General features: G+C 56.0%; 1 protein-coding gene across 1 annotated transcript; it reads left to right on the top strand.

The window, feature by feature from the left end:
* The first annotated feature begins 858 nt into the window (after window positions 1-858).
* On the top strand, window positions 859-10807 carry LOC135891642 (growth/differentiation factor 11). The gene is made up of 2 exons (XM_065419252.1): window positions 859-879; window positions 10427-10807. Exons 1-2 carry the CDS (start codon window positions 859-861, stop codon window positions 10805-10807), a joined length of 402 nt encoding a protein of 133 aa, XP_065275324.1.
* The last annotated feature ends 14613 nt before the right edge of the window (window positions 10808-25420 follow it).

Genomic DNA, 25420 nt, shown 5'->3' with positions numbered 1-25420 from the left:
ATGGGGGCTGCGGGTCGGGAGTGAGGGGCACCGGCAGCGCTGGGGGGAACCCAGGACTGGGCTATGGGGGCTGCGGGTCGGGAGTGAGGGGCACCGGCAGCGCTGGGGGGAACCCAGGGCTGGGCTAGCAGGGGCTGCGGGTCGGGAGTGAGGGGCACCGGCAGCGCTGGGGGGAACCCAGGGCTGGGCTATGGGGGCTGCGGGTCGGGAGTGAGGGGCACTGGCAGCGCTGGGGGAAGCTCAGGGCTGGGCTATGGGGGCTGTTGGTCGGGAGTGAGGGGCACTGGCAGCGCTGGGGGTGGGGAGCCCAGGGCTGGGCTATGGGGGCTGTGGGTCAGGAGTGAGGGGCACGGGCAGCACTGGGGGGAACCCAGGGCTGGGCTATGGGGGCTGCGGGTCGGGAGTGAGGGGCACGGGCAGCGCTGGGGGTGGGGAGCCCAGGGCTGGGCTATGGGGGCTGTGGGTCGGGAGTGAGGGGCACTGGCAGCGCTGGGGGTGGGGAGCCCAGGGCTGGGCTATGGGGGCTGTGGGTCGGGAGTGAGGGGCACTGGCAGCGCTGGGGGGAGCCCAGGGCTGGGCTATGGGGGCTGTGGGTCGGGAGTGAGGGGCACGGGCAGCACTGGGGGGAACCCAGGGCTGGGCTATGGGGGCTGTGAGTCCCAGAATGGCTGAAGCCTGATGGCTCTAGGGAGGCACACACCCGTTCCCCTCTGGGTTCACCACGCTCTCCCTGTGAAGGGGGATTTCTGAGCCCTGGGGAGCCAGGCTGACGTGGAGGGTGTGGCCTGTCCCCTTCTGATTCCCAGCCGCCCCAGAGCCTCTTTCCTCGCCGTCGAGCTCCCCAGCAGCAGGCATGGAATGGAGGCCACCGTGCTGCAGGTCAATCGATGGCTGCTGCTGGGGATGCTTCTTCCCATCAGTTTCACCTGCCAGCCTCAGTCTCTGCCTGTTCCTGGGCAGAAGGGAGAGGGGTTGTCGCCTTCTGCCCAGACCCACGGCCGCCTTCCCGTGGGAGATGCATCAGGTCACCTCAGACGATAGAGTCATAGACGATCAGGGTGGGAAGGGACCTCGGGGGTATCTAGTCCAACCCCCTGCTCAAAGCAGGACCAACCCCAACTAAATCATCCCAGCCAGGGCTTTGTCAAGCCGGGCCTTAAACACCTCTAAGGAAGGAGATTCCACCACCTCCCTAGGGAACCCATTCCAGCGCTTCACCACCTCCTAGTGACATAGTGTTTCCGAATATCCAGCCTAGACCTCCCCCACTGCAACTTGTTCTGTCATCTGCCACCATCTGTCTGTGCCCCCAGTGAGGAGATGGCTGGCTCCTGCCCGAGCCCGGCCTGTCTCTGAGTCCTTGGGCCAGTCGTAGCCGATGGGTCAGCCCCCTTTCCTAGTCTTCTAGTTGTCCTGCTGGCAGGGTTTATGGCTCCCCGGATTCAAATCATGCTGGAGCCCAATGCAGGGCCAGGCTGAACACTGGGGAGGAGGGAGGGACCCACTCAGCCTAGTGACACAGCGCTCAGCCCAGACCACGGCCTGCATTGCCTGGCACCCAGCTACAGGGTGAACCTCCCCCCCCCCATCAGGGGCCGGCAGAGGGCAGAGGAGGCTGGATTAGTAGATGAAATCAATGGATTAGCTAGAGATGGCTGGCTGGGTGGAGAGGTAGCTAGGGAAGGGTGATGGATACAGAAGGGTGGCTAGGTGGATGGAGGCTAGGGATGGCTGGGTGGACAGGTAGCTAGGGAAGGGTGATGGATACAGAAGGGTGGCTAGATGGATGGAGGCTAGGGAAGAGTGATGGATACAGAAGGGTGGCTAGGTGGATGGAGGCTAGGGATGGCTGGGTGGAGAGGTAGCTAGGGAAGAGTGATGGATACAGAAGGGTGGCTAGGTGGATGGAGGCTAGGGATGGCTGGGTGGAGAGGTAGCTAGGGAAGGGTGATGGATACAGAAGGGTGGCTAGGTGGATGGAGGCTAGGGATGGCTGGGTGGAGAGGTAGCTAGGGAAGAGTGATGGATACAGAAGGGTGGCTAGGTGGATGGAGGCTAGGGATGGCTGGGTGGAGAGGTAGCTAGGGAAGGGTGATGGATACAGAAGGGTGGCTAGGTGGATGGAGGCTAGGGATGGCTGGGTGGAGAGGTAGCTAGGGAAGGATGATGGATACAGAAGGGTGGCTAGGTGGATGGAGGCTAGGGATGGCTGGGTGGAGAGGTAGCTAGGGAAGGATGATGGATACAGAAGGGTGGCTAGGTGGATGGAGGCTAGGGATGGCTGGGTGGAGAGGTAGCTAGGGAAGGGTGATGGATACAGAAGGGTGGCTAGGTGGATGGAGGCTAGGGAAGAGTGATGGATACAGAAGGGTGGCTAGGTGGATGGAGGCTAGGGATGGCTGGGTGGAGAGGTAGCTAGGGAAGGATGATGGATACAGAAGGGTGGCTAGGTGGATGGAGGCTAGGGATGGCTGGGTGGAGAGGTAGCTAGGGAAGGGTGATGGATACAGAAGGGTGGCTAGGTGGATGGAGGCTAGGGAAGGCTGGGTGGACAGGTAGCTAGGGAAGGGTGATGGATACAGAAGGGTGGCTAGGTGGATGGAGGCTAGGGAAGGGTGATGGATACAGAAGGGTGGCTAGGTGGATGGAGGCTAGGGATGGCTGGGTGGAGAGGTAGCTAGGGAAGGGTGATGGATACAGAAGGGTGGCTAGGTGGATGGAGGCTAGGGATGGCTGGGTGGAGAGGTAGCTAGGGAAGGGTGATGGATACAGAAGGGTGGCTAGGTGGATGGAGGCTAGGGATGGCTGGGTGGACAGGTGGCTAGGGAAGGATGATGGATACAGAAGGGTGGCTAGGTGGATGGAGGCTAGGGATGGCTGGGTGGACAGGTAGCTAGGGAAGGATGATGGATACAGAAGGGTGGCTAGGTGGATGGAGGCTAGGGATGGCTGGGTGGAGAGGTAGCTAGGGAAGGATGATGGATACAGAAGGGTGGCTAGGTGGATGGAGGCTAGGGATGGCTGGGTGGAGAGGTAGCTAGGGAAGGGTGATGGATACAGAAGGGTGGCTAGGTGGATGGAGGCTAGGGAAGGCTGGGTGGACAGGTAGCTAGGGAAGGGTGATGGATACAGAAGGGTGGTTAGGTGGATGGAGGCTAGGGAAGGGTGATGGATACAGAAGGGTGGCTAGGTGGATGGAGGCTAGGGATGGCTGGGTGGAGAGGTAGCTAGGGAAGAGTGATGGATACAGAAGGGTGGCTAGGTGGATGGAGGCTAGGGATGGCTGGGTGGACAGGTAGCTAGGGAAGGGTGATGGATACAGAAGGGTGGCTAGGTGGATGGAGGCTAGGGAAGGCTGGGTGGAGAGGTAGCTAGGGAAGGATGATGGATACAGAAGGGTGGCTAGGTGGATGGAGGCTAGGGAAGAGTGATGGATACAGAAGGGTGGCTAGGTGGATGGAGGCTAGGGATGGCTGGGTGGAGAGGTAGCTAGGGAAGAGTGATGGATACAGAAGGGTGGCTAGGTGGATGGAGGCTAGGGAAGGCTGGGTGGACAGGTAGCTAGGGAAGGATGATGGATACAGAAGGGTGGCTAGGTGGATGGAGGCTAGGGAAGGCTGGGTGGACAGGTAGCTAGGGAAGGGTGATGGATACAGAAGGGTGGCTAGGTGGATGGAGGCTAGGGATGGCTGGGTGGAGAGGTAGCTAGGGAAGGGTGATGGATACAGAAGGGTGGCTAGGTGGATGGAGGCTAGGGAAGGCTGGGTGGAGAGGTAGCTAGGGAAGGGTGATGGATACAGAAGGGTGGCTAGGTGGATGGAGGCTAGGGATGGCTGGGTGGACAGGTAGCTAGGGAAGGATGATGGATACAGAAGGGTGGCTAGGTGGATGGAGGCTAGGGATGGCTGGGTGGAGAGGTAGCTAGGGAAGGGTGATGGATACAGAAGGGTGGCTAGGTGGATGGAGGCTAGGGAAGGCTGGGTGGAGAGGTAGCTAGGGAAGGGTGATGGATACAGAAGGGTGGCTAGGTGGATGGAGGCTAGGGATGGCTGGGTGGAGAGGTAGCTAGGGAAGAGTGATGGATACAGAAGGGTGGCTAGGTGGATGGAGGCTAGGGATGGCTGGGTGGACAGGTAGCTAGGGAAGGATGATGGATACAGAAGGGTGGCTAGGTGGATGGAGGCTAGGGAAGGCTGGGTGGACAGGTAGCTAGGGAAGGATGATGGATACAGAAGGGTGGCTAGGTGGATGGAGGCTAGGGATGGCTGGGTGGAGAGGTAGCTAGGGAAGGATGATGGATACAGAAGGGTGGCTGGGTGGAGAGGTAGCTAGGGAAGGATGATGGATACAGAAGGGTGGCTGGGTGGAGAGGTAGCTAGGGAAGGGTGATGGATACAGAAGGGTGGCTAGGTGGATGGAGGCTAGGGATGGCTGGGTGGACAGGTAGCTAGGGAAGGATGATGGATACAGAAGGGTGGCTAGGTGGATGGAGGCTAGGGATGGCTGGGTGGAGAGGTAGCTAGGGAAGGGTGATGGATACAGAAGGGTGGCTAGGTGGATAGAGGCTAGGGATGGCTGGGTGGAGAGGTAGCTAGGGAAGGGTGATGGATACAGAAGGGTGGCTAGGTGGATAGAGGCTAGGGATGGCTGGGTGGACAGGTAGCTAGGGAAGGATGATGGATACAGAAGGGTGGCTGGGTGGAGAGGTAGCTAGGGAAGGATGATGGATACAGAAGGGTGGCTAGGTGGATGGAGGCTAGGGATGGCTGGGTGGACAGGTAGCTAGGGAAGGATGATGGATACAGAAGGGTGGCTGGGTGGAGAGGTAGCTAGGGAAGGATGATGGATACAGAAGGGTGGCTAGGTGGATGGAGGCTAGGGATGGCTGGGTGGACAGGTAGCTAGGGAAGGGTGATGGATACAGAAGGGTGGCTAGGTGGATGGAGGCTAGGGATGGCTGGGTGGAGAGGTAGCTAGGGAAGGGTGATGGATACAGAAGGGTGGCTAGGTGGATGGAGGCTAGGGATGGCTGGGTGGAGAGGTAGCTAGGGAAGGGTGATGGATACAGAAGGGTGGCTAGGTGGATGGAGGCTAGGGATGGCTGGGTGGAGAGGTAGCTAGGGAAGGGTGATGGATACAGAAGGGTGGCTAGGTGGATGGAGGCTAGGGAAGAGTGATGGATACAGAAGGGTGGCTAGGTGGATGGAGGCTAGGGAAGGCTGGGTGGACAGGTAGCTAGGGAAGAGTGATGGATACAGAAGGGTGGCTAGGTGGATGGAGGCTAGGGAAGAGTGATGGATACAGAAGGGTGGCTAGGTGGATGGAGGCTAGGGAAGAGTGATGGATACAGAAGGGTGGCTAGGTGGATGGAGGCTAGGGATGGCTGGGTGGAGAGGTAGCTAGGGAAGGGTGATGGATACAGAAGGGTGGCTAGGTGGATGGAGGCTAGGGATGGCTGGGTGGACAGGTAGCTAGGGAAGGGTGATGGATACAGAAGGGTGGCTAGGTGGATGGAGGCTAGGGATGGCTGGGTGGAGAGGTAGCTAGGGAAGGGTGATGGATACAGAAGGGTGGCTAGGTGGATGGAGGCTAGGGATGGCTGGGTGGAGAGGTAGCTAGGGAAGGGTGATGGATACAGAAGGGTGGCTAGGTGGATGGAGGCTAGGGATGGCTGGGTGGAGAGGTAGCTAGGGAAGGGTGATGGATACAGAAGGGTGGCTAGGTGGATGGAGGCCAGGGAAGAGTGATGGATACAGAAGGGTGGCTAGGTGGATGGAGGCTAGGGAAGAGTGATGGATACAGAAGGGTGGCTAGGTGGATGGAGGCTAGGGAAGAGTGATGGATACAGAAGGGTGGCTAGGTGGATGGAGGCTAGGGAAGGGTGATGGATACAGAAGGGTGGCTAGGTGGATGGAGGCTAGGGATGGCTGGGTGGAGAGGTAGCTAGGGAAGAGTGATGGATACAGAAGGGTGGCTAGGTGGATGGAGGCTAGGGAAGGGTGATGGATACAGAAGGGTGGCTAGGTGGATGGAGGCTAGGGAAGGGTGATGGATACAGAAGGGTGGCTAGGTGGATGGAGGCTAGGGAAGGATGATGGATACAGAAGGGTGGCTAGGTGGATGGAGGCTAGGGATGGCTGGGTGGACAGGTAGCTAGGGAAGGGTGATGGATACAGAAGGGTGGCTAGGTGGATGGAGGCTAGGGAAGGGTGATGGATACAGAAGGGTGGCTAGGTGAATGGAGGCTAGGGAAGAGTGATGGATACAGAAGGGTGGCTAGGTGGATGGAGGCTAGGGATGGCTGGGTGGAGAGGTAGCTAGGGAAGGGTGATGGATACAGAAGGGTGGCTAGGTGGATGGAGGCTAGGGATGGCTGGGTGGACAGGTAGCTAGGGAAGGGTGATGGATACAGAAGGGTGGCTAGGTGGATGGAGGCTAGGGATGGCTGGGTGGAGAGGTAGCTAGGGAAGGGTGATGGATACAGAAGGGTGGCTAGGTGGATGGAGGCTAGGGATGGCTGGGTGGACAGGTAGCTAGGGAAGGGTGATGGATACAGAAGGGTGGCTAGGTGGATGGAGGCTAGGGAAGAGTGATGGATACAGAAGGGTGGCTGGGTGGATGGAGGCTAGGGAAGGGTGATGGATACAGAAGGGTGGCTAGGTGGATGGAGGCTTAGGGATGGCTGGGTGGAGAGGTAGCTAGGGAAGGGTGATGGATACAGAAGGGTGGCTAGGTGGATGGAGGCTAGGGAAGGATGATGGATACAGAAGGGTGGCTAGGTGGATGGAGGCTAGGGAAGAGTGATGGATACAGAAGGGTGGCTAGGTGGATGGAGGCTAGGGATGGCTGGGTGGAGAGGTAGCTAGGGAAGAGTGATGGATACAGAAGGGTGGCTAGGTGGATGGAGGCTAGGGATGGCTGGGTGGAGAGGTAGCTAGGGAAGGATGATGGATACAGAAGGGTGGCTAGGTGGATGGAGGCTAGGGAAGAGTGATGGATACAGAAGGGTGGCTAGGTGGATGGAGGCTAGGGAAGGCTGGGTGGACAGGTAGCTAGGGAAGGGTGATGGATACAGAAGGGTGGCTAGGTGGATGGAGGCTAGGGATGGCTGGGTGGAGAGGTAGCTAGGGAAGGATGATGGATACAGAAGGGTGGCTAGGTGGATGGAGGCTAGGGATGGCTGGGTGGACAGGTAGCTAGGGAAGGGTGATGGATACAGAAGGGTGGCTAGGTGGATGGAGGCTAGGGATGGCTGGGTGGAGAGGTAGCTAGGGAAGGATGATGGATACAGAAGGGTGGCTAGGTGGATGGAGGCTAGGGATGGCTGGGTGGACAGGTAGCTAGGGAAGGGTGATGGATACAGAAGGGTGGCTAGGTGGATGGAGGCTAGGGATGGCTGGGTGGAGAGGTAGCTAGGGAAGGATGATGGATACAGAAGGGTGGCTAGGTGGATGGAGGCTAGGGATGGCTGGGTGGACAGGTAGCTAGGGAAGGGTGATGGATACAGAAGGGTGGCTAGGTGGATGGAGGCTAGGGAAGGGTGATGGATACAGAAGGGTGGCTAGGTGGATGGAGGCTAGGGATGGCTGGGTGGAGAGGTAGCTAGGGAAGGGTGATGGATACAGAAGGGTGGCTAGGTGGATGGAGGCTAGGGAAGGCTGGGTGGACAGGTAGCTAGGGAAGGATGATGGATACAGAAGGCTGGCTAGGTGGATGGAGGCTAGGGATGGCTGGGTGGACAGGTAGCTAGGGAAGGGTGATGGATACAGAAGGGTGGCTAGGTGGATGGAGGCTAGGGATGGCTGGGTGGAGAGGTAGCTAGGGAAGGGTGATGGATACAGAAGGGTGGCTGGGTGGATGGAGGCTAGGGAAGGGTGATGGATACAGAAGGGTGGCTAGGTGGATGGAGGCTAGGGAAGGATGATGGATACAGAAGGGTGGCTAGGTGGATGGAGGCTAGGGAAGGGTGATGGATACAGAAGGGTGGCTAGGTGGATGGAGGCTAGGGAAGGCTGGGTGGACAGGTAGCTAGGGAAGGATGATGGATACAGAAGGGTGGCTAGGTGGATGGAGGCTAGGGAAGGATGATGGATACAGAAGGGTGGCTAGGTGGATGGAGGCTAGGGAAGAGTGATGGATACAGAAGGGTGGCTAGGTGGATGGAGGCTAGGGAAGGCTGGGTGGACAGGTAGCTAGGGAAGGATGATGGATACAGAAGGGTGGCTAGGTGGATGGAGGCTAGGGAAGGATGATGGATACAGAAGGGTGGCTAGGTGGATGGAGGCTAGGGAAGGCTGGGTGGACAGGTAGCTAGGGAAGGATGATGGATACAGAAGGGTGGCTAGGTGGATGGAGGCTAGGGAAGGCTGGGTGGACAGGTAGCTAGGGAAGGGTGATGGATACAGAAGGGTGGCTAGGTGGATGGAGGCTAGGGATGGCTGGGTGGAGAGGTAGCTAGGGAAGGATGATGGATACAGAAGGGTGGCTAGGTGGATGGAGGCTAGGGAAGAGTGATGGATACAGAAGGGTGGCTAGGTGGATGGAGGCTAGGGAAGGCTGGGTGGACAGGTAGCTAGGGAAGGGTGATGGATACAGAAGGGTGGCTAGGTGGATGGAGGCTAGGGATGGCTGGGTGGAGAGGTAGCTAGGGAAGGATGATGGATACAGAAGGGTGGCTAGGTGGATGGAGGCTAGGGATGGCTGGGTGGACAGGTAGCTAGGGAAGGGTGATGGATACAGAAGGGTGGCTAGGTGGATGGAGGCTAGGGATGGCTGGGTGGAGAGGTAGCTAGGGAAGGATGATGGATACAGAAGGGTGGCTAGGTGGATGGAGGCTAGGGATGGCTGGGTGGACAGGTAGCTAGGGAAGGGTGATGGATACAGAAGGGTGGCTAGGTGGATGGAGGCTAGGGATGGCTGGGTGGAGAGGTAGCTAGGGAAGGATGATGGATACAGAAGGGTGGCTAGGTGGATGGAGGCTAGGGATGGCTGGGTGGACAGGTAGCTAGGGAAGGGTGATGGATACAGAAGGGTGGCTAGGTGGATGGAGGCTAGGGATGGCTGGGTGGAGAGGTAGCTAGGGAAGGGTGATGGATACAGAAGGGTGGCTGGGTGGATGGAGGCTAGGGAAGGGTGATGGATACAGAAGGGTGGCTAGGTGGATGGAGGCTAGGGAAGGATGATGGATACAGAAGGGTGGCTAGGTGGATGGAGGCTAGGGAAGGGTGATGGATACAGAAGGGTGGCTAGGTGGATGGAGGCTAGGGAAGGCTGGGTGGACAGGTAGCTAGGGAAGGATGATGGATACAGAAGGGTCGCTAGGTGGATGGAGGCTAGGGAAGGATGATGGATACAGAAGGGTGGCTAGGTGGATGGAGGCTAGGGAAGAGTGATGGATACAGAAGGGTGGCTAGGTGGATGGAGGCTAGGGAAGGCTGGGTGGACAGGTAGCTAGGGAAGGATGATGGATACAGAAGGGTGGCTAGGTGGATGGAGGCTAGGGAAGGATGATGGATACAGAAGGGTGGCTAGGTGGATGGAGGCTAGGGAAGGCTGGGTGGACAGGTAGCTAGGGAAGGATGATGGATACAGAAGGGTGGCTAGGTGGATGGAGGCTAGGGAAGGCTGGGTGGACAGGTAGCTAGGGAATGGTGATGGATACAGAAGGGTGGCTGGGTGGATGGAGGCTAGGGAAGGGTGATGGATACAGAAGGGTGGCTAGGTGGATGGAGGCTAGGGATGGCTGGGTGGAGAGGTAGCTAGGGAAGGGTGATGGATACAGAAGGGTGGCTAGGTGGATGGAGGCTAGGGATGGCTGGGTGGAGAGGTAGCTAGGGAAGGGTGATGGATACAGAAGGGTGGCTAGGTGGATGGAGGCTAGGGAAGGATGATGGATACAGAAGGGTGGCTAGGTGGATGGAGGCTAGGGAAGAGTGATGGATACAGAAGGGTGGCTAGGTGGATGGAGGCTAGGGATGGCTGGGTGGACAGGTAGCTAGGGAAGGGTGATGGATACAGAAGGGTGGCTAGGTGGATGGAGGCTAGGGAAGAGTGATGGATACAGAAGGGTGGCTAGGTGGATGGAGGCTAGGGAAGGATGATGGATACAGAAGGGTGGCTAGGTGGATGGAGGCTAGGGATGGCTGGGTGGACAGGTAGCTAGGGAAGGATGATGGATACAGAAGGGTGGCTAGGTGGATGGAGGCTAGGGATGGCTGGGTGGACAGGTAGCTAGGGAAGGATGATGGATACAGAAGGGTGGCTGGGTGGATGGAGGCTAGGGATGGCTGGGTGGACAGGTAGCTAGGGAAGGTTGGGGAGGTAGAGGGAGCTGATGGGATGGCTCCCTGCAGCATGCTCCTCCTCCCCAAACGCTGGCCCTAGCTGCCCCGGAGCCAAGGCTCAGGTGTCTGCTCTCTCCCCCCAGCATCCCTTCATGGAGCTCCGCGTGCTGGAGAACAACAAGCGCTCGCGGCGCAACCTGGGGCTGGACTGCGACGAGCACTCCACCGAGTCCCGCTGCTGCCGCTACCCGCTGACTGTTGACTTTGAGGCCTTCGGCTGGGACTGGATTATTGCCCCCAAGCGGTACAAAGCCAACTACTGCTCGGGCCAGTGCGAGTACATGTTCATGCAGAAGTACCCGCATACCCACCTGGTGCAACAGGCCAACCCCCGGGGCTCGGCCGGGCCCTGCTGCACCCCCACCAAGATGTCCCCCATCAACATGCTTTACTTCAATGACAAACAGCAGATTATCTACGGGAAGATCCCGGGCATGGTGGTTGACAGATGCGGCTGCTCTTAAAACCCAGCCGGTGCTCCCCCAGCCCCGCTCCCGTGCTCCCGGCCAACCAGCAAGCATCATCTTTGCTTCCCCCCCTTTTTTTATAGATATAAAAAGAACGAACATTAAAATTCTTTTGTGAATGTCGGGGGAGGGGGGAGAGACAGAACCCTCCCAAGAAAAACGAACCAAACCCAAACTCTCCCGCGCTTCGCCATGCACTGTGCAATAAGCAAGCATCCCCACATGGGGGGGGCAGCCGGGGTACCTGCAAAGGCATTATTCCCCGCCCCCTCACCCCCACCCGGTCATCAGCCTCAACCACCAGCTGCGGCTCAGTCAGAGAGGTGTCTCTTACCGGGCTTTGGTTCTTGGAGGACTAGCCGGTCCCTGGGCGGCCTGGGAGCGAAATGGTTAACGCTGAGACGGCAGGACAGCGACTCTTCAACCGTTTACAAGCAGTGGAAGCTTTCTATGTGTTTAAGTTAAAAACAAAAAATCAAAACAATTGTATGGAGTTGGAGTGCTCACAGAAACACACAGGATATTTTGTACGGAGTGAGAGAAGAACCGAAGAACAAAGCGGCCTGGTAAAAAGGAAAGATACCCTGGATCACTGGCCTTTTCTTCCCAGTGGTTTTGTTTCGGGGGGACGGGAGAGGGGATTTCAGCTGCCTGCCCTTTGAGAGAGAGAATTCCCCTGGCAGGGCTCCAAAGAATGGATCGCTTGGCTCCCCGGACCCAGCCAGTGCGTGCTGCGGAGAGCTAGGGGGGACATGGAGGGCTGGGGCTGCATTGCTGATGTTGGAAAGTCTGATCCTGCTGGCCCAGCACAGGTTAAACTGCCTGATCTGACCCCACCACCTGGCCCAGAGCAGGTGCCGGGAGCCCAGATTATGGTCAGGCTCCCTGATCTCATTGTTCCTTGGCAATCTGCTCCAGAGCAAACTCACCCCAACCCCCGACACCCCTGTGCATCCTAACCCCCCATTACCCCTGCATACCCCAACCCCCCCATCCCAGCACGCCTTGTGCACCCTGAATGCGCCCATCCTGGCATCCCAGCACCTCTTGAACTCCCCACCACCCCATCTCAGCCCGAATCTTTCCATCCTGGCACCCCATCCCACCCATCCCACCATCCCCTGCACACCCCAAACTCCCTGATCCCATTGTAGGGATGACAGGCTCCAGCTCCTGTCTGGGCCCAGCTTTGATGCTAATATGGTGGGGGGGGGACCCTGGGAGTTTTTGCCTGCGAGAGGACTGCAGGAGCAGGTGAAGGAGTCCAGCAAGTCCCCTGCAGCCCCACTCCCACAGGGGGCCGTGCATGCCACTCGTGCTAGAATGCTGGCCGCACAGGGGCCCGGCCTGGGAGGAGACGGCTTCCCACGGTAACTTATTTATTTATTAATTATTCTCCTTGCGAGAATTCACAATTCGCCTGGCTACTACACTAGAAAAGCATGTGGCCTCCCACCTCACCTGGACAGAGCCGTGTGAATGGCTGTGGTTTTTAATGCACTTACATAAACCCTTTTCTTGCTGTCTTCGGAATCACCAAATAACCCCCTGCCCCACGTTAGGTCTGAGATTCTGGCCTAAACCCCACAGCCCTCCAGGGGTAGCCTGCCTGGGTTAGCAACAGACTGAGAGCCCACTAGCATAGGCAGAGGAAAGCCAGACGATCTGCCCCAAGCAGGTGAGCGAGGGATGGGGAATCCTGGCTCCTGGAAGCTCCATTTGCATTCCCAGCCAGGTGGAGGCCAGAACAGGAGCAGTGTCTCTGACTGCGGAAGTCTCTTGAAGGGCACTTGTGTAGACAAAGCATTAGGAACAGACTGGAGGGAACAATCCGGCCCTGGCCGTATGGGCTGTGGACCAGGTGGGATCCAGTTGAGCTGTTTGGAGGGACTAGGCAGGATCTCTCAGGGCTTTTCCATCACTGAGATCTGTGAAGAGAGTCACAGGGACGAACATGGCTCCATGTGCTTCCCTGATGAACCCCAACGGGCCGTGGAGCGGAGGCGCTTCCCCCTGCTGTCCCAATGCCCTGGCGAGAGCGGTTTGCCGGGTTCGGCCCAGGCCCCAATCTCTGTGGTGGTCTCGGTCTCCAGAAGCCATGGGAGCCAGGCAGGCAGCAGTGCGCAGAGCAGGAGGATCAGGGCTCTGGACGGAGGGTGTGCGAGGAGGAAATGAGCCCGGTTGTGCAGTCACTGTGTGGATCCCGACTGGCTCCTGGAATAGGGGCGGTTATGGAGAGATTTTCTGCTAGCTGGCTCAGGTAATCAGCCTGCCAATGATTTGCCTCTCGGTTGCTGCTTTGCATTCAGCCCAGGGACCAGACATGGTTCCCCCGACTGGGGGCCCCTGTGTGAAGTGAGTCAGGGAGTCCTAGTGGAAGAACCATCATTGCAATCGGGATTCACCAGCCTATGTGTTGGCACCAGAGAGCTCCTGGAGACGGAGCATCTCTAAGGTTGGCTGAAGGGGTGGCATAGGGCAAGCTCCCCGGTCTGTGGGTTCAGCCGGCCTGGCACTTCCATGGGCATTACCTTCTTGGTCAAAAAGTGGATCACTATTCAGGAAAACAGGAAGCTTCATCCCGCTGACCTGAGCGGAGCCTGGGGTTTGTTACTGGTGTGAGGCAGGATGGACACATATGGGTCGAGTTTATCTCTAAAGGAGGAAAACTTGGCCAGAAACCCTGGCCGTGGAGAATTTTGCTGATGCAGCACATTTGCTTCCCACTCTGCCCTCGCTGTTTGGATTATTACTAAGAACATTTGCACAAAAACAGGATCCTTGTTTCTTAAGAGTTCACTGGCTCCTGCTGCTTGGGGCTGCCCCCACCCCCGCCCGTGCCATCGGGAGGATGCAAACAGAATCCGTGGGTCGCCATCTCCGAGCTGTCATGGGGCAGCGTCCCCGGCGCCGAGCCGGCGGACCGCGGGGGAGTTGGATGATGTTCCACTGCAGATGTCAGACCAAGTCCCTGATGCCTCGTGGTCATTAAAACCCCTGGAGCACAACACTTCCCACGCTGGCTCGGCTGAGACCTGGCTCCTCAGCCTGCTGCCAGCTACGGAACTGTGTGAAGCTAAAAATACCTCAGCCCTTTCGCCCCGTTCCTTTGCCATGGACGCATCAGCTGTAGTGGGCCCAGGGCGAGGCCGGGCCTGCGACTGGGGAGGGAGCTGTCGGTGAGATGCTCCCTGTGCGAGTGGGGCCCACTGGAGGAAAAGGCCGGAGAGTCCCCGCCCCTAGCACTTATCTTAAGAGTCTGGCGTCCTGGCCAAATTCCAACGGGGCCTCTCTAAGCTCCTCTTGGGGGTCAGCTGGAGCCAACGCCGCCTTGCTTTCCTCTCCCGAGATACCGGATGCAGGTACTAGGGCAGAAAGGCTGCCAGGTATTCCCGCCTTTCCCCCGTGGCTGGGGCCTCCCTGGTTCTAGGTATACACCCTACAAAGCACTTAGGGGTGGGTCGGGATGAAAGAGGCTCTGGGAATAGATCCCTTGGATCCTGCTATCTGCCACTGCTGGAGAGATCAGTTCTGCTCCAGCTGAGCTACTGACTCTAGGGGAGCAGGATGGGCCGACAATACTTAGCACTTGTCTCAGGCTTTTTGTCCGTGGATCTCAAAGCGCTTTACAAAGGGGATGGCCCCGCTCGCCAGAGGGAGAAGTGAGGCGCAGAGCGAGGACGTCACCGTCCCAGCGTCGCACAAAGAGCCAATGGCAGGGCCAGGCGCAGACCGCAGATCTCATGGCTGCCTCACTCCTTAGCACTTATAGACTGTAGCGCTTTACATTTTCAAAGCACTGTACATAGATTAACTAACTTCTTCAGCCCATGATCTGGTTCTAGCCAGGCTGTTAACCTAGGCAATGAAAGGGATCAGGCTGAGCTCCTGCTAGAGAAAGGAAGGAAACACCAACCCTTTGCCACTTTGCGGTACCTTCAGTATTCCATCCGCCTGACTCTCATCCTCCTTGCCCATTAGCCCCCCACTGCTGGAGCAGGCGGAGCTTTCTGGCACACACCAGCCAACTTAGGTCTGCAGTTTGCGCTCTTGGCAGGACAAGAAAGTGTTTTCCGTTCACTGCCAAGGGAGGCCTGGGCAGGGCAGGGTCGGAAAGGAGATCGGAATATTGTCTGGTTTCAAGGAGGGGTCACTAAAGCAACAGGATGCCATGAACTCTGAGGACGCAGAGATCCTGTTTTCATGCTGAAGTCCTGAGCGACAGAGAGCCAGATCTTAGTCTCGTTAGAAGAAGAACCTGTCCCTCCGATGTGGCTGTGATCTGAAGTGGCACCATCTGCCTTGGCCTCCCTGTCCCCTGTCTCGACTGTGACACCCACACAGCCCCAGCCCAGCTGTGAAGGAGTCTGCCTCGCGCATCACCACAGCCACAACTGCCAGCTTCCGACCGTGGAGCAGAGAGAGAGGAAGGACCCAGTGGGGCGACAGGATCATAGGGTCAGCGAGTGGGCGGGGAGCCCCACACAGTACCTGGGTGGCTGCAGCGCTGTTCTCGTGAAGAGGCAGCGCTGGAATCGACACCTGCAAAGAACCTTCTGAGCCCCGGAGGCAGCAGCCGACCGAACCAGGAGCAGACGGGCCAATTCTCATGGTCCCTGCAGCCCACTGCTGCTTTATTGTGCCTGGGAATCATTTTCCCATCTGGCATCTGAAGCAGGGACAAGGAAACAGCCCCTGCTCCTCTGTCAAATCTGCTGCTGGGGACCTTCTAGTCTCTTCACACCTTAGCATGATGCTTCCCAGTCCAGGCATGGAGGGCAGCCCCAGTTTGGGGGTCCAAGAACACACCTCTTCCTCTTACCAACAGAGATACACTCTGCCCCTCTGGCTGGTGTCACTCTGGAAACGCAGGACTTGAGCAAAAAGGAACCGGAGCAGCTTTGTATCTAACCCCTCACCGTGATGCCTCAATCGGAAGGACCCAAGAGATATTACTACACCAGTGAGCATGTACTAAGGTATTCAGAATAGAACGGTCTGGGCTACATTGCTCTAGGAGTTAGCCCAGGTGACTGGGAGTCAAGGCACCTGGATTTCTTTCCTGCTGTTGTCCTTTTGGGGAGCTGCTTCCCCAGCTGTGCCTCAGTTCCCCCTGTGAAATGGGGCTCACCCCTGCCTCGCAGCCTGTGGGGAAATGGAGGTGTAAAAAGGGGAAGCGGCTGGCCCACTGTCACATGGGAAGTCAGGGACAGAGCCAGGAATTGCTGGCTCTGTGCTTCTCCCACAAGACCCTGCTCTAGGAACGCCCAAGTGCCATGAAGGCAGCATTTCAGGAGTGGTCATGCTCAAGGAAACAGCTCTAACAGTAACCTGGCAGGGCCCTGGTTTTATTCCCTCGCAATGATCCCGGTTCCTGTTTGCTCGTCTCATACGGGGAAGGTTCATTTTCTAGCCGCCACCGCCCGGGCTCTGGCTGCTTCCAGCATTGTCACTGAGAACGACGCTTCGGCGATCTGGAGTCGGTGGGTTATCCCGCTGCTGCTGCTCCCCTCACTCTCCTGGAGCTGGGCTGGCTCGCCAAGGGACAGCATTCAGCATCTAGGAGGCAAACCGCTCCCTTGCCAACATGCCTGGGGAACACTGCTTCCCAAGCCCAGCTGAGCTGTTCAGTACCTTTTCCCAGAACCCCTCTCTAAAGCGGCGCAGGTCAGCCTGGGATTGGACGATTGTTACATATTTGAATCCCCTCCAATTTTAAGATGGAGGTGTTCTTAGGTGACCTAAGCTATGGAACTGGGCCACATACTTGCCATCATGTGCCCCGTCGCCACGGGGGAGCAGAGGGAGGTAGCGTGAATGACGAGGCTATTTCTGACTAAGTTCAGTTTCCTGTTGGTGGCCTCACTCAGACATGGAGGGGGGAAATGTTAACCCAGAGATCAGAGATGGAAAAGACCAGTTAGATTTATGGGGGAAGGATTGTTCCCCACAGGACATTTCTAATGCTTCACCAAGGCTGTTTTGAAAGGCTTTGAACAATGGGCTATCCTAGCATAGCTCAGTTGTGTCTTGCTCACAGCAGCCAAGGGAGCTCTCGAGCAAGCTTCTAACTACAGCTGTGATCAGTCCTTCATGCTAACTACAGGCTCGGGAGGTGGGCTAGGAGAGAGAGAACATGACCAGGAACTTATTTGTGGCTACAGTAGCTGACAAGCCACCTAGATCGTCCCCATGAGAGATGAAGCCTAAAGAATCCTACACATCAGAGATGAAAAACAACCCTTAGGTCTCATCTATTCTGCCTCCTTCATTCCTTACAGCATATTTCCTAGTGCTTTCACCAGGCTGGTTTAAGTTCTCCCAGTCAATGGGAGACCCACCAGTGAGATGGTGGTGTTTGAATCAGGGAAGTTAGAAATGAGAACGGTGTAGTAGACCCTGCAGTCCATCTCCCTGCAAATACACAACCCCTTCCTAGATACACACATCTGCCAGGCAGGCCCCTTCTCTCCCTCTTAAACATGGAAGCTCTCACTGGCCGTTGGCTGGGGCATGGAGAAATTTGGGGAAATTTTTACAGCCAGGTGACACCAGAGATGAAAAGTCCTAACTCTGGCAATGGGGAACGTCACCCATGGCTGTTCTGTGTATTGTCCGGGGGAATCTGACTGGCTGAGGGCAGGCAGGTGTTGTTTCATGTGTGTTTGTACAGATCAGCCCTACGAGTATTTTATTATTATTTACTTTGTGTATGTTACTGTGCGTAATGTCTTAGCTTGTGTTTGTTTTTTTCAATGGGTATCTGAAGATGAAGAGAAGAGTTTACGAGGATGGCGGCTCAGGAAAGAAGCCATTGGTTGGGGTGGGGTTTTTTTTTTTTTAATCACGTGACCAAAAGGCCATTCATTGGTTGGGTTGTTTTTTCATTGTTGTTGTTGTTGTTTTAATCACATGACCAAACACAGCACTTGAACATCAAAAATAAATAAATAAAAATATTTTAAAAAGTAATAATAATAATAATAATAAAAAAAAATCAAAGAGTTCAGCGCTTTCCGCTCCAGTCCTGCACCTGTGACTCACTTGCCCTGGGCCTGAGCCAGCGATTCAGATGAGGTTCCACCATTACAGACGGGCACATGTGCTCCCATCACGAGGGACTCTTCTGGCAAGGATTGGCATTGGGTTTCCAGGCACTGGCCGCTGCACCAGGCAGGAACTTGTATTCCCAGGAAAGGGTTAGATTTGTTTCGTCAGCTGATTTCCAGGTCCAGAGGCTGCCACAGCAGGTGCCCATCAACAGGCTTCCTACAAGAATCCATGGAACATTTATTGACTTGACTGATGTATCCATCCACCCCCACTGGATAGTCTCATCCGGCTGCACTGCTCCCTCTCACTCAATCCATCTAGGAGGCGACAGGCAGCGCGAGCTGTGGGGCGCTCTGGAGGCTCAGAGGCAGTGGCAACAGGAGACTTGATTCTTCCCAAATTGCAGGAGCGAGGCAAAGCGTCTGACTCGAGAACGCTGAATGTTCACTGTAAAAATGTCTGTATTGAGAGACTTGGGCTAAGGTACCATTTGCACTATGGAAGGTTAAAGAAAATTTAAGAGACTAGTATGGGGTTTCCCTTTGTGACACACCAAGGGCTCGACAGGAGCTGCTTTTATGTCTGTGCTTTCTCTTCTTGTAATTGCTGTGCATAAGGATTAGTGCGTATGCGTCTTGATGTTTTTTCCTTGCTGCCAGAGGAGCTGGTTCCCTCTGCCCTGCTCTGTGTCCATGGAATCCCAGTGGTCAGAGGCGAGGCACTCGTGCCAGGATACTCGCCTGAATCCAGATGGCGGCTTGTAACTGCCTCACTGAGCTCCACTTGCAATGTGTGAAATTCCCCCGCTCTTGCATCTTCTACAGATCTTCTCTGACAAACTGGGACAATTCGGGGTTCCCCAGCACACAGTCCAGCCCTGCGATCCCCAGGTATCACTTGGGGCCAAGTAGAGGACTCTGCCCACGTGATAAGTGGCCCAGGAGCACGGGAAGAACCTGGGCTGCGCATTGGCGTCTCGCTGGAGAATAATCTGTGTTCCAGCCCATAAGAGACGGGCCCAGCTGCCCACTGCTTATGAAGAACTCCACAGCCCTTCCAGAAAGGGCAGGGAAGTAGTTGCTGTGTGTTAAGGAGCAACCTTGATTTTTTAAATAGTTTTACGAAGCCAGCGTGGGAAGGGAGCTGGGTCTAGTGGTTAAAGCTGGGAATCAGGATTCCTGACCTTGAGCAAAGGTTTGTGTTCCTCCTCAGTAGAACAAAGAGAATACCTACCTCAGAAGGGTTTTGTGAGGCTTCATTCCTGCGCGAGGCATTTTGAAATCCACAGGCGGCAGGCATTCTACAGCCACATACAACGCTGAGAACACGCATGTTGGGTGACGGGTTTTTTTGTATAACATATTTAAAAGGAAATGCCACCACTCCCTCACCTCCCAGATGGTCCAACAGAAATTAGTCTTAAACCAGAGAGCCCACTGCTCCAAGCAGCCACCTCTTCAGCTGCTGTTCAGTTGACTTTGAAGTTTAAAAAGCTTTAGTGTGTTTCACTTCTCCACCAAACAGACAGAAAAACGACCCTGCTGAGTGTCCCTGAGCTGAAGGCAACACTGGAACTACTCTCCAAGCTGAATCCACTGCTGGAGGTGGATTTAACAGCCTCTGGGAAAAACCAATATGGTTTCTTATATATCATGTGGTCCATGTTAAAACGTCCCTCTAGGAAACAAATTCCTTCCCCCCAGCAAACATTCCTGTTTAAAATTCTCACCAAGGGGGCAAATTTCACACAGACGCAATCAACTAAAGAACAACAAAAAACTCTGGTACATGAAAATGTAAGAAATAAAAAACCGGAGGAAGCTCACGTTTATGATGAGATGGGGCAGAACAGGAGGGATTTACAGCTTCTCTTTCATAAACCATTCTAGAAAAAGCTACAGGAAAGGGGGAAAAAATTAAATGACTTATTTCTCTTCCATGTTGTATAAACTAAGCTTTAGTCATTTGTATATATTATAACTGTTGCTTCTGTCCCAATTTCTTTCTTTCTTTCTTTCTTTTTTTAGACTTTTTTTGTACAATAAAAATTATATAGCCAAACAAAACAAAAAGGAAAAAAGGAAAAAAAATCTGCTGGCAAATGCATTTTCCTTTGGTGACTTTTCTTTGATGTCTTATGAGAGAGCCTAATGCAAGGACTAGAGCTCAGCAGTTCTGTTCCCCAGATTGCAACTAGTACATTTTAGAAACTCTCTGAGCTCGATTTATTTCCCATTTGGTTGATGGTATCTCTCTCGCTTGCTCTGCCTAGCCATAAACACCTGGGTTCCAGTGCCAGCTCTGGGAGGCAAGTTGGGTCTAGTGGATTAGAGGAGGGGGGCAGGGCCTAGGGATCAGGACTCCTGGGTTCCGTTCCCTGTATGACTTTGGGTCAGTCATTTCCCCTTTCTAAGTCTCAGTTTCCTTATCTGTCTTTACTCTCTGGGGGCGTTGGGGAGTTTAATTCCTGTTTGCAACATGCTTTGAGATCTTTACTTGGGAGGCTCGATACAGGCAAGTTATTCCTGGCTGGCGAAGGCCTGTGGGATTCTTTGGAACGAGACGTATTATAGACTATATGGGCCAGCGCATCGTAAATCATTCCTGATTTAGCAAAAAAGGAAACAGGCTTGTAAATATCCTGGGGGCAAGGCAAGGGCATCCAGCATCGCCTTGGCTCGAACAGGCACTTCAGCCATGGTCCAGTGACTTGGTGTGTGTGAGCTGATCCCCAGGGCTCTGTGGGGAACAGCCTACAGGATCGGGCCCTTGGCCTGCACCTCCCTCCATAGTGGGCTCTGGAAAGCTTCTGAGGTTTGCAGCTGAGTCTACTACACATCCTCAGAGCCTTCCAAACCCACATATGTTGGCGCATCCAATCCCTTCAGCTCTCCCCTGGCCATCTCCTCCCTCGAGAGCTTTTGGTTGGATTCAATGACCTGAGTTTTGACTGGCTCCGAAAATACGTTTCCTAATGTTTCTCCTTTTTTCCCCACACTCCCTGATGCTAACCATAAAACCAGTCCACCACGCGGGTGGAGGAGCTGCTGGGAGAAGAAGGGGCTACACTGGTATTGCTACGTGGGCAACACATTGCCCTCCGACTGACAGGAGTTAAACCAGTGCGACTTTCGCACGCGGACAAGCCCTTAGATGCTGTGCCTCAGTATCCCATCGGTACAACCGAGATGCCAGCACCGCCTCCCCTCACATGGGGGCAGATCAGTGCCACAGCCAGATGACCTCAGTAATACTGGACTCAGTTGGCTTTGCCCAGGATTACTCTCAGACCCGCCCAGCAGCAATCCAGCCCTGCACAGATGGCACCCACCCCTCAGGATGCCTGCAGAGTAGTCCAGGGGACGGACACCAGGCCGGGGTGGAATAGCAGGGCCCCGCGGGTTCTGGCCGCGCTGATTCTGCAGGGGGTAAATGGTGCCAGCAGTGGGCTTGGCACCTTGGTTAAACTGCTCTCTACATCGGCCCCCAGGGGTAGAGTTGCTGGCTCGGCTCTCATCGAACGTCGGCTCTCCCTGAGCACAGGCAAGGAAGGCGAGCCGTAGCTCCAGCAGCGCCCCCCAGCAGAGGGGCTCTCCAGAGATGGACAAGGGATATCCTTCCCCCTCCCCCAGGCCTGGCTAATGCAGACAAATGGGCAAGAGCTGGCATGAAGCCAACCATGCCCCCTGCACACACTGTGGGTTGTTAAGGGTCTTCCTTTGTACACCTTCCATGCCCCCCCCCCACCTAGTCCTCGCTGATACATCCCACACTTTGGGAACCCCTGTGCAAGGAGTGGAACCTGCATAGCCCCCCTCAGCCCACAGGCTCCAGCCACTGCCAGCTATGCCTGGTCTGTCGTGCAAAAAGCTCCAGCCCTTTTCTTTGGAAGCAGAGGGGGGCAGCGGAGAAACGGAGAGAAGAAAGCTCGCACAGCTTGGTCTGGGTGGGAGGCAGCACTCCGCCAGGGCAGAAAGGGTTAGAGCATCCTGGCCCTCCCCCAGGGCAGTTAAAGAATCCCACATGTTCTGAAGAGGCTGGTGATGTTTCGGGGGCTCCTGCTGGCTACTAACCCCAGGGGAAAAGCAGCTCCCCAAAACCACAAGGCAGAGCCTTTGGCCAACTGGGTCAGCAGGAACCGTCCGCTGCTCCCAGCCAAAGGGCGGCAGGTGGGCCTCTGCGTGAAATGAGTTTGGTGGGTCTCAGCCCAGCTCCTCCTGAAAACCACCATTCCCTCCTGGGCCACCTCAGCATAGGGGCCAAGGGCTGAGTGAGTCATGGAGCCTGAATGCCCCTCTCCTGCCCCAACCCCAGCCCCAGCGAAATAGGCAGGCTGGCAGGAGAGCATGTGACATTCACCCTGGCCCCAGGCTACAGCAATCAAAGGGCATCCAGGCCCACAGCTACCCAGCAGGCACCTTGCCTTGGCCGCACCTGTTTGGTGGTTCCCTGTCCCGTCTTTTAGCTAAAACTCACTGGCTGCCAGCTGCTCACTCACGCTTTCCTTGGGGCTGGAAGGAAAAAATGGGAGGACAGGCCCCAAATAGAAACCCCCTCCCAAGGGGCAGGGTTATGCTAATTCAGGCAGGCAGGGCTCTGGCCTTCCATGTGGGGCTCCGGGAGGGAGAGCAGCTTGTCTAACTTGGTTCTGGGCAGTCCCAGGTTGGTTAATGCAAGGGGTCTAACTTTTCCAAAGCCAGCAGTGATTCTAGGTACCCCATCTGAGGAAAGCTCAACAGGGCCCCATTGCCAGACAGTGCCTGGCACCCACCCAGTGAAAACTGAGCTCTTCGAAGAGGCCACAGGTTGGGCTCCCAGAATCACTTGTGAAAATGTAGGACACAGGGGATCTCCCTGCAGTAGGCAGCATGGTTCAGCGGACAGAACAGCAGGCTAAAAATCAGGAGACCCTGCATCAGGCCCCGGCTCTGCCATGTGACTGGGCAAGCCGGTCTCTTCAGGCCTCAGTCCCTGATACACACAGCCCTCTCGTACACCTAACATGGGGTGGTGCCGGGAGCTTTAATAACTGCTGGCCAACTGCTTCAGGATCTCCAGCTGAACAGGCGCTAGCCCAGGGCAATGGAGCCAAAGCAAAGCTGTCGACAAGAGGGACAGCGTGGTGGTTGGTGTGGCCAAAGCAGCTGCTCGTTGGCAAAGCCAAGTGACATTGATGGGCTGCAGTCACTGTAACGGTCCGAGTCAGGGCCTGAGCAGCGTTCTAGCCGTTGAACTCCGAGACCCACCGAGGCATGGGTCTAGGAAGGGTCCACACAGCATACCAGGCCTCATGCAGTATATAGAGCAATGCGGTTTGATACCTCTGCTAGGATGCCAAATGCCCTGGTGGATGACAAAGACATCCTCCCACCTACACACGGTGATCACGCCCCCACCCCCGGCTTCACACGGATGGCTGCTTCCTCCTCGTGCAGCTCAAACTTGTAAAGCTGAGATTTACAACTGGCCTGAAGTGCCAGAGGAAACCAGATCACGGCAGCTTTTATGGAGCCCTCATTAGGGGCTGGCAGGTATGCTGAGAATGTCACAGCTAATTACAGCTGTGAGTAGAGGGAGTGGGGGACCAAGGGGGCACACACACACACCCCGACATTAAACCAACCTGAGGCTGGCTGGGTCCTTGGCCTATAGACCAGTGAGCGCGTGTGCCACCAGGCTGGGGGAGGGCATGGAGCAGCAGAGGGATTTGCTAGCATCGCTGGTGGGACAAGGGGGAAGGACTCCGAAGGGGAACATTTGTGGGGCTGTGAGCAGCTTGGCTCAAGCCTGCGGTTGCCTGGTGTGAAACACATTGATGGGCTCAGTTGAGTTCTTTCTAGACAGGTGCATCCATACCACAAACCGTCCCCTAGCGCACTGCAGTTGGCACTAGCTGCCCCTCCTGTCCGGCCTCTGAAGATAAAACAAAGATTGAAGAGGAAGCAGAGACTGGGTGCTCCCAGCCTTGTCTGACAGCTACCAAGCTGGGGAGAAACATGAAACGCCCCCCTCGGGCTGTCACTCCAGCCTTCCCAGCAGCGCTACAGTCACGGCTGCAGTTGAGTTTTTGAAAGGTGCGAGCAGCTACTTTTCAGAGGTGCTGAGCCCGGCCAAGGTCTCGGGGAAGCCAGAGGGCAGGAGGGTGCCCAGGTCCCCAACAGACTCACCCCACTGCTGTACATTCTCAGACCAGTTGCTTTCAGAGGAAAATGGGAAAGTGAAAGGGGAATAGAGTTGTGTCTGGAGCATGAAGAGTCAGGAAAGTGACTTCCCACACCCCGGCGCTGCTCCCCCTCCCCCCCTGTACAGGGGTCTTGAGAGCCCTAGGTTCAGTTCCTGACTCTGCCACAGACTTCCTGGGTAACCTAGGCCAAATCACTTAGTTTGTGCCTCAGTTTCCCCACCTGTACAATGGGAATAACAGCCCTGTCCGGCCTCACAGAGGCATTGAGAATCAATGCATTAAAAGCTGAGAGGTACTCAGAGACACTGTGATGGGGGGTAGATAATCTCTGAGATACTCGTTAGCTGTGCAGCACCTGAGAGCCCCTGTAATGGACCATAACCCCATGGGACCACCTATACAGACACCTGGAAAAACAGCCAGACCCTGCCCTACCTGGTCCCCTATTACAGTAGCATCAGATCAGTACCTGAGCTAGATAAGTCTGGATTGCTCAAACACAAGGGCTCCAGCTGCAGGCTCTGTTGCATACCGGCAGGTAACTCCCCCCACTGTTATTAAAGGGTTTATAATATTACTGAACCCCCATCTCCAAGCTGCCACCTACTACACACCCGGAGGCAGACGGATGGTAGCAGCTGGAGCTCTAGCTGGAATCTAGATCTCTGGGTTCCACTCCTCCAGAGCGCCAGGGGGTGCATGGGGCTGGGCTAAGGGGTAGGGTAGGTCAGCCCACTTGTAACATTCCTGGTTGGGTTGGTTGGTTTGCTTCGAAGGACGATGTCAAAAGTTTAATGAGAGCTCGCTTTTGTTCTGGTCGCGTCTCCCCCAAGGCTGCTGGGAGCTGCGCCCCGCATCACCTGCTTTCCCCGGCCCTCAGCTGACCTAATTCAGAGACAGAGGGTGCAGGCACGCAGGGCAGACAAATTAGGACAGGGACAGAGCCAGTTACCTCCATCCTGGTGACCACCCACAGCCATGTCAGAGGGAGGGGGTGCAACCCCATGCCAGCCATGCCATAATCTGGCTCTCCTAACCTTCCCCCTCTGATGCCTAATAAGACTGTCCGCATGCAACATTCACAGTAATTATACCAGCAGGCAGGGAGCTTGGCTGGGATCCACCGATCCTGCTGACTCTGTAGCAGGAGACACCAGGGCTGCCTGTGAAGCAAGGACTGTAATGCCAGTGGCAGAGCGATCACGCTGGAGAGGTGGGCACAAGCCACTGCACCCCACCCCTGATAAAGCACACATGGGTCCCACAGTGCTGTACAGGGCAGCAGCCAGTCCACAGCTCAACAGATGGTTTGGGGCAATTGTCATCCAATGGGCCCAGCCTAAACGCAGCTGTGGGATGTCCCTTGGTTGTCC

Source organism: Emys orbicularis, chromosome 19, assembly GCF_028017835.1.
Source record: "Emys orbicularis isolate rEmyOrb1 chromosome 19, rEmyOrb1.hap1, whole genome shotgun sequence".
In the NCBI taxonomy this organism is placed as follows: Eukaryota; Metazoa; Chordata; order Testudines; family Emydidae; genus Emys; species Emys orbicularis.
This window is presented reverse-complemented; position numbering and strand designations above follow the sequence as displayed.

Coding starts and splice junctions, on each gene's coding strand:
- LOC135891642 (XM_065419252.1), top strand. CDS start 859: ATGGAGGCCACCGTGCTGCAG. Junction 880..10,426: donor TGGAGGCCACCGTGCTGCAG/GTCAATCGATGG, acceptor CTCTCCCCCCAG/CATCCCTTCATGGAGCTCCG.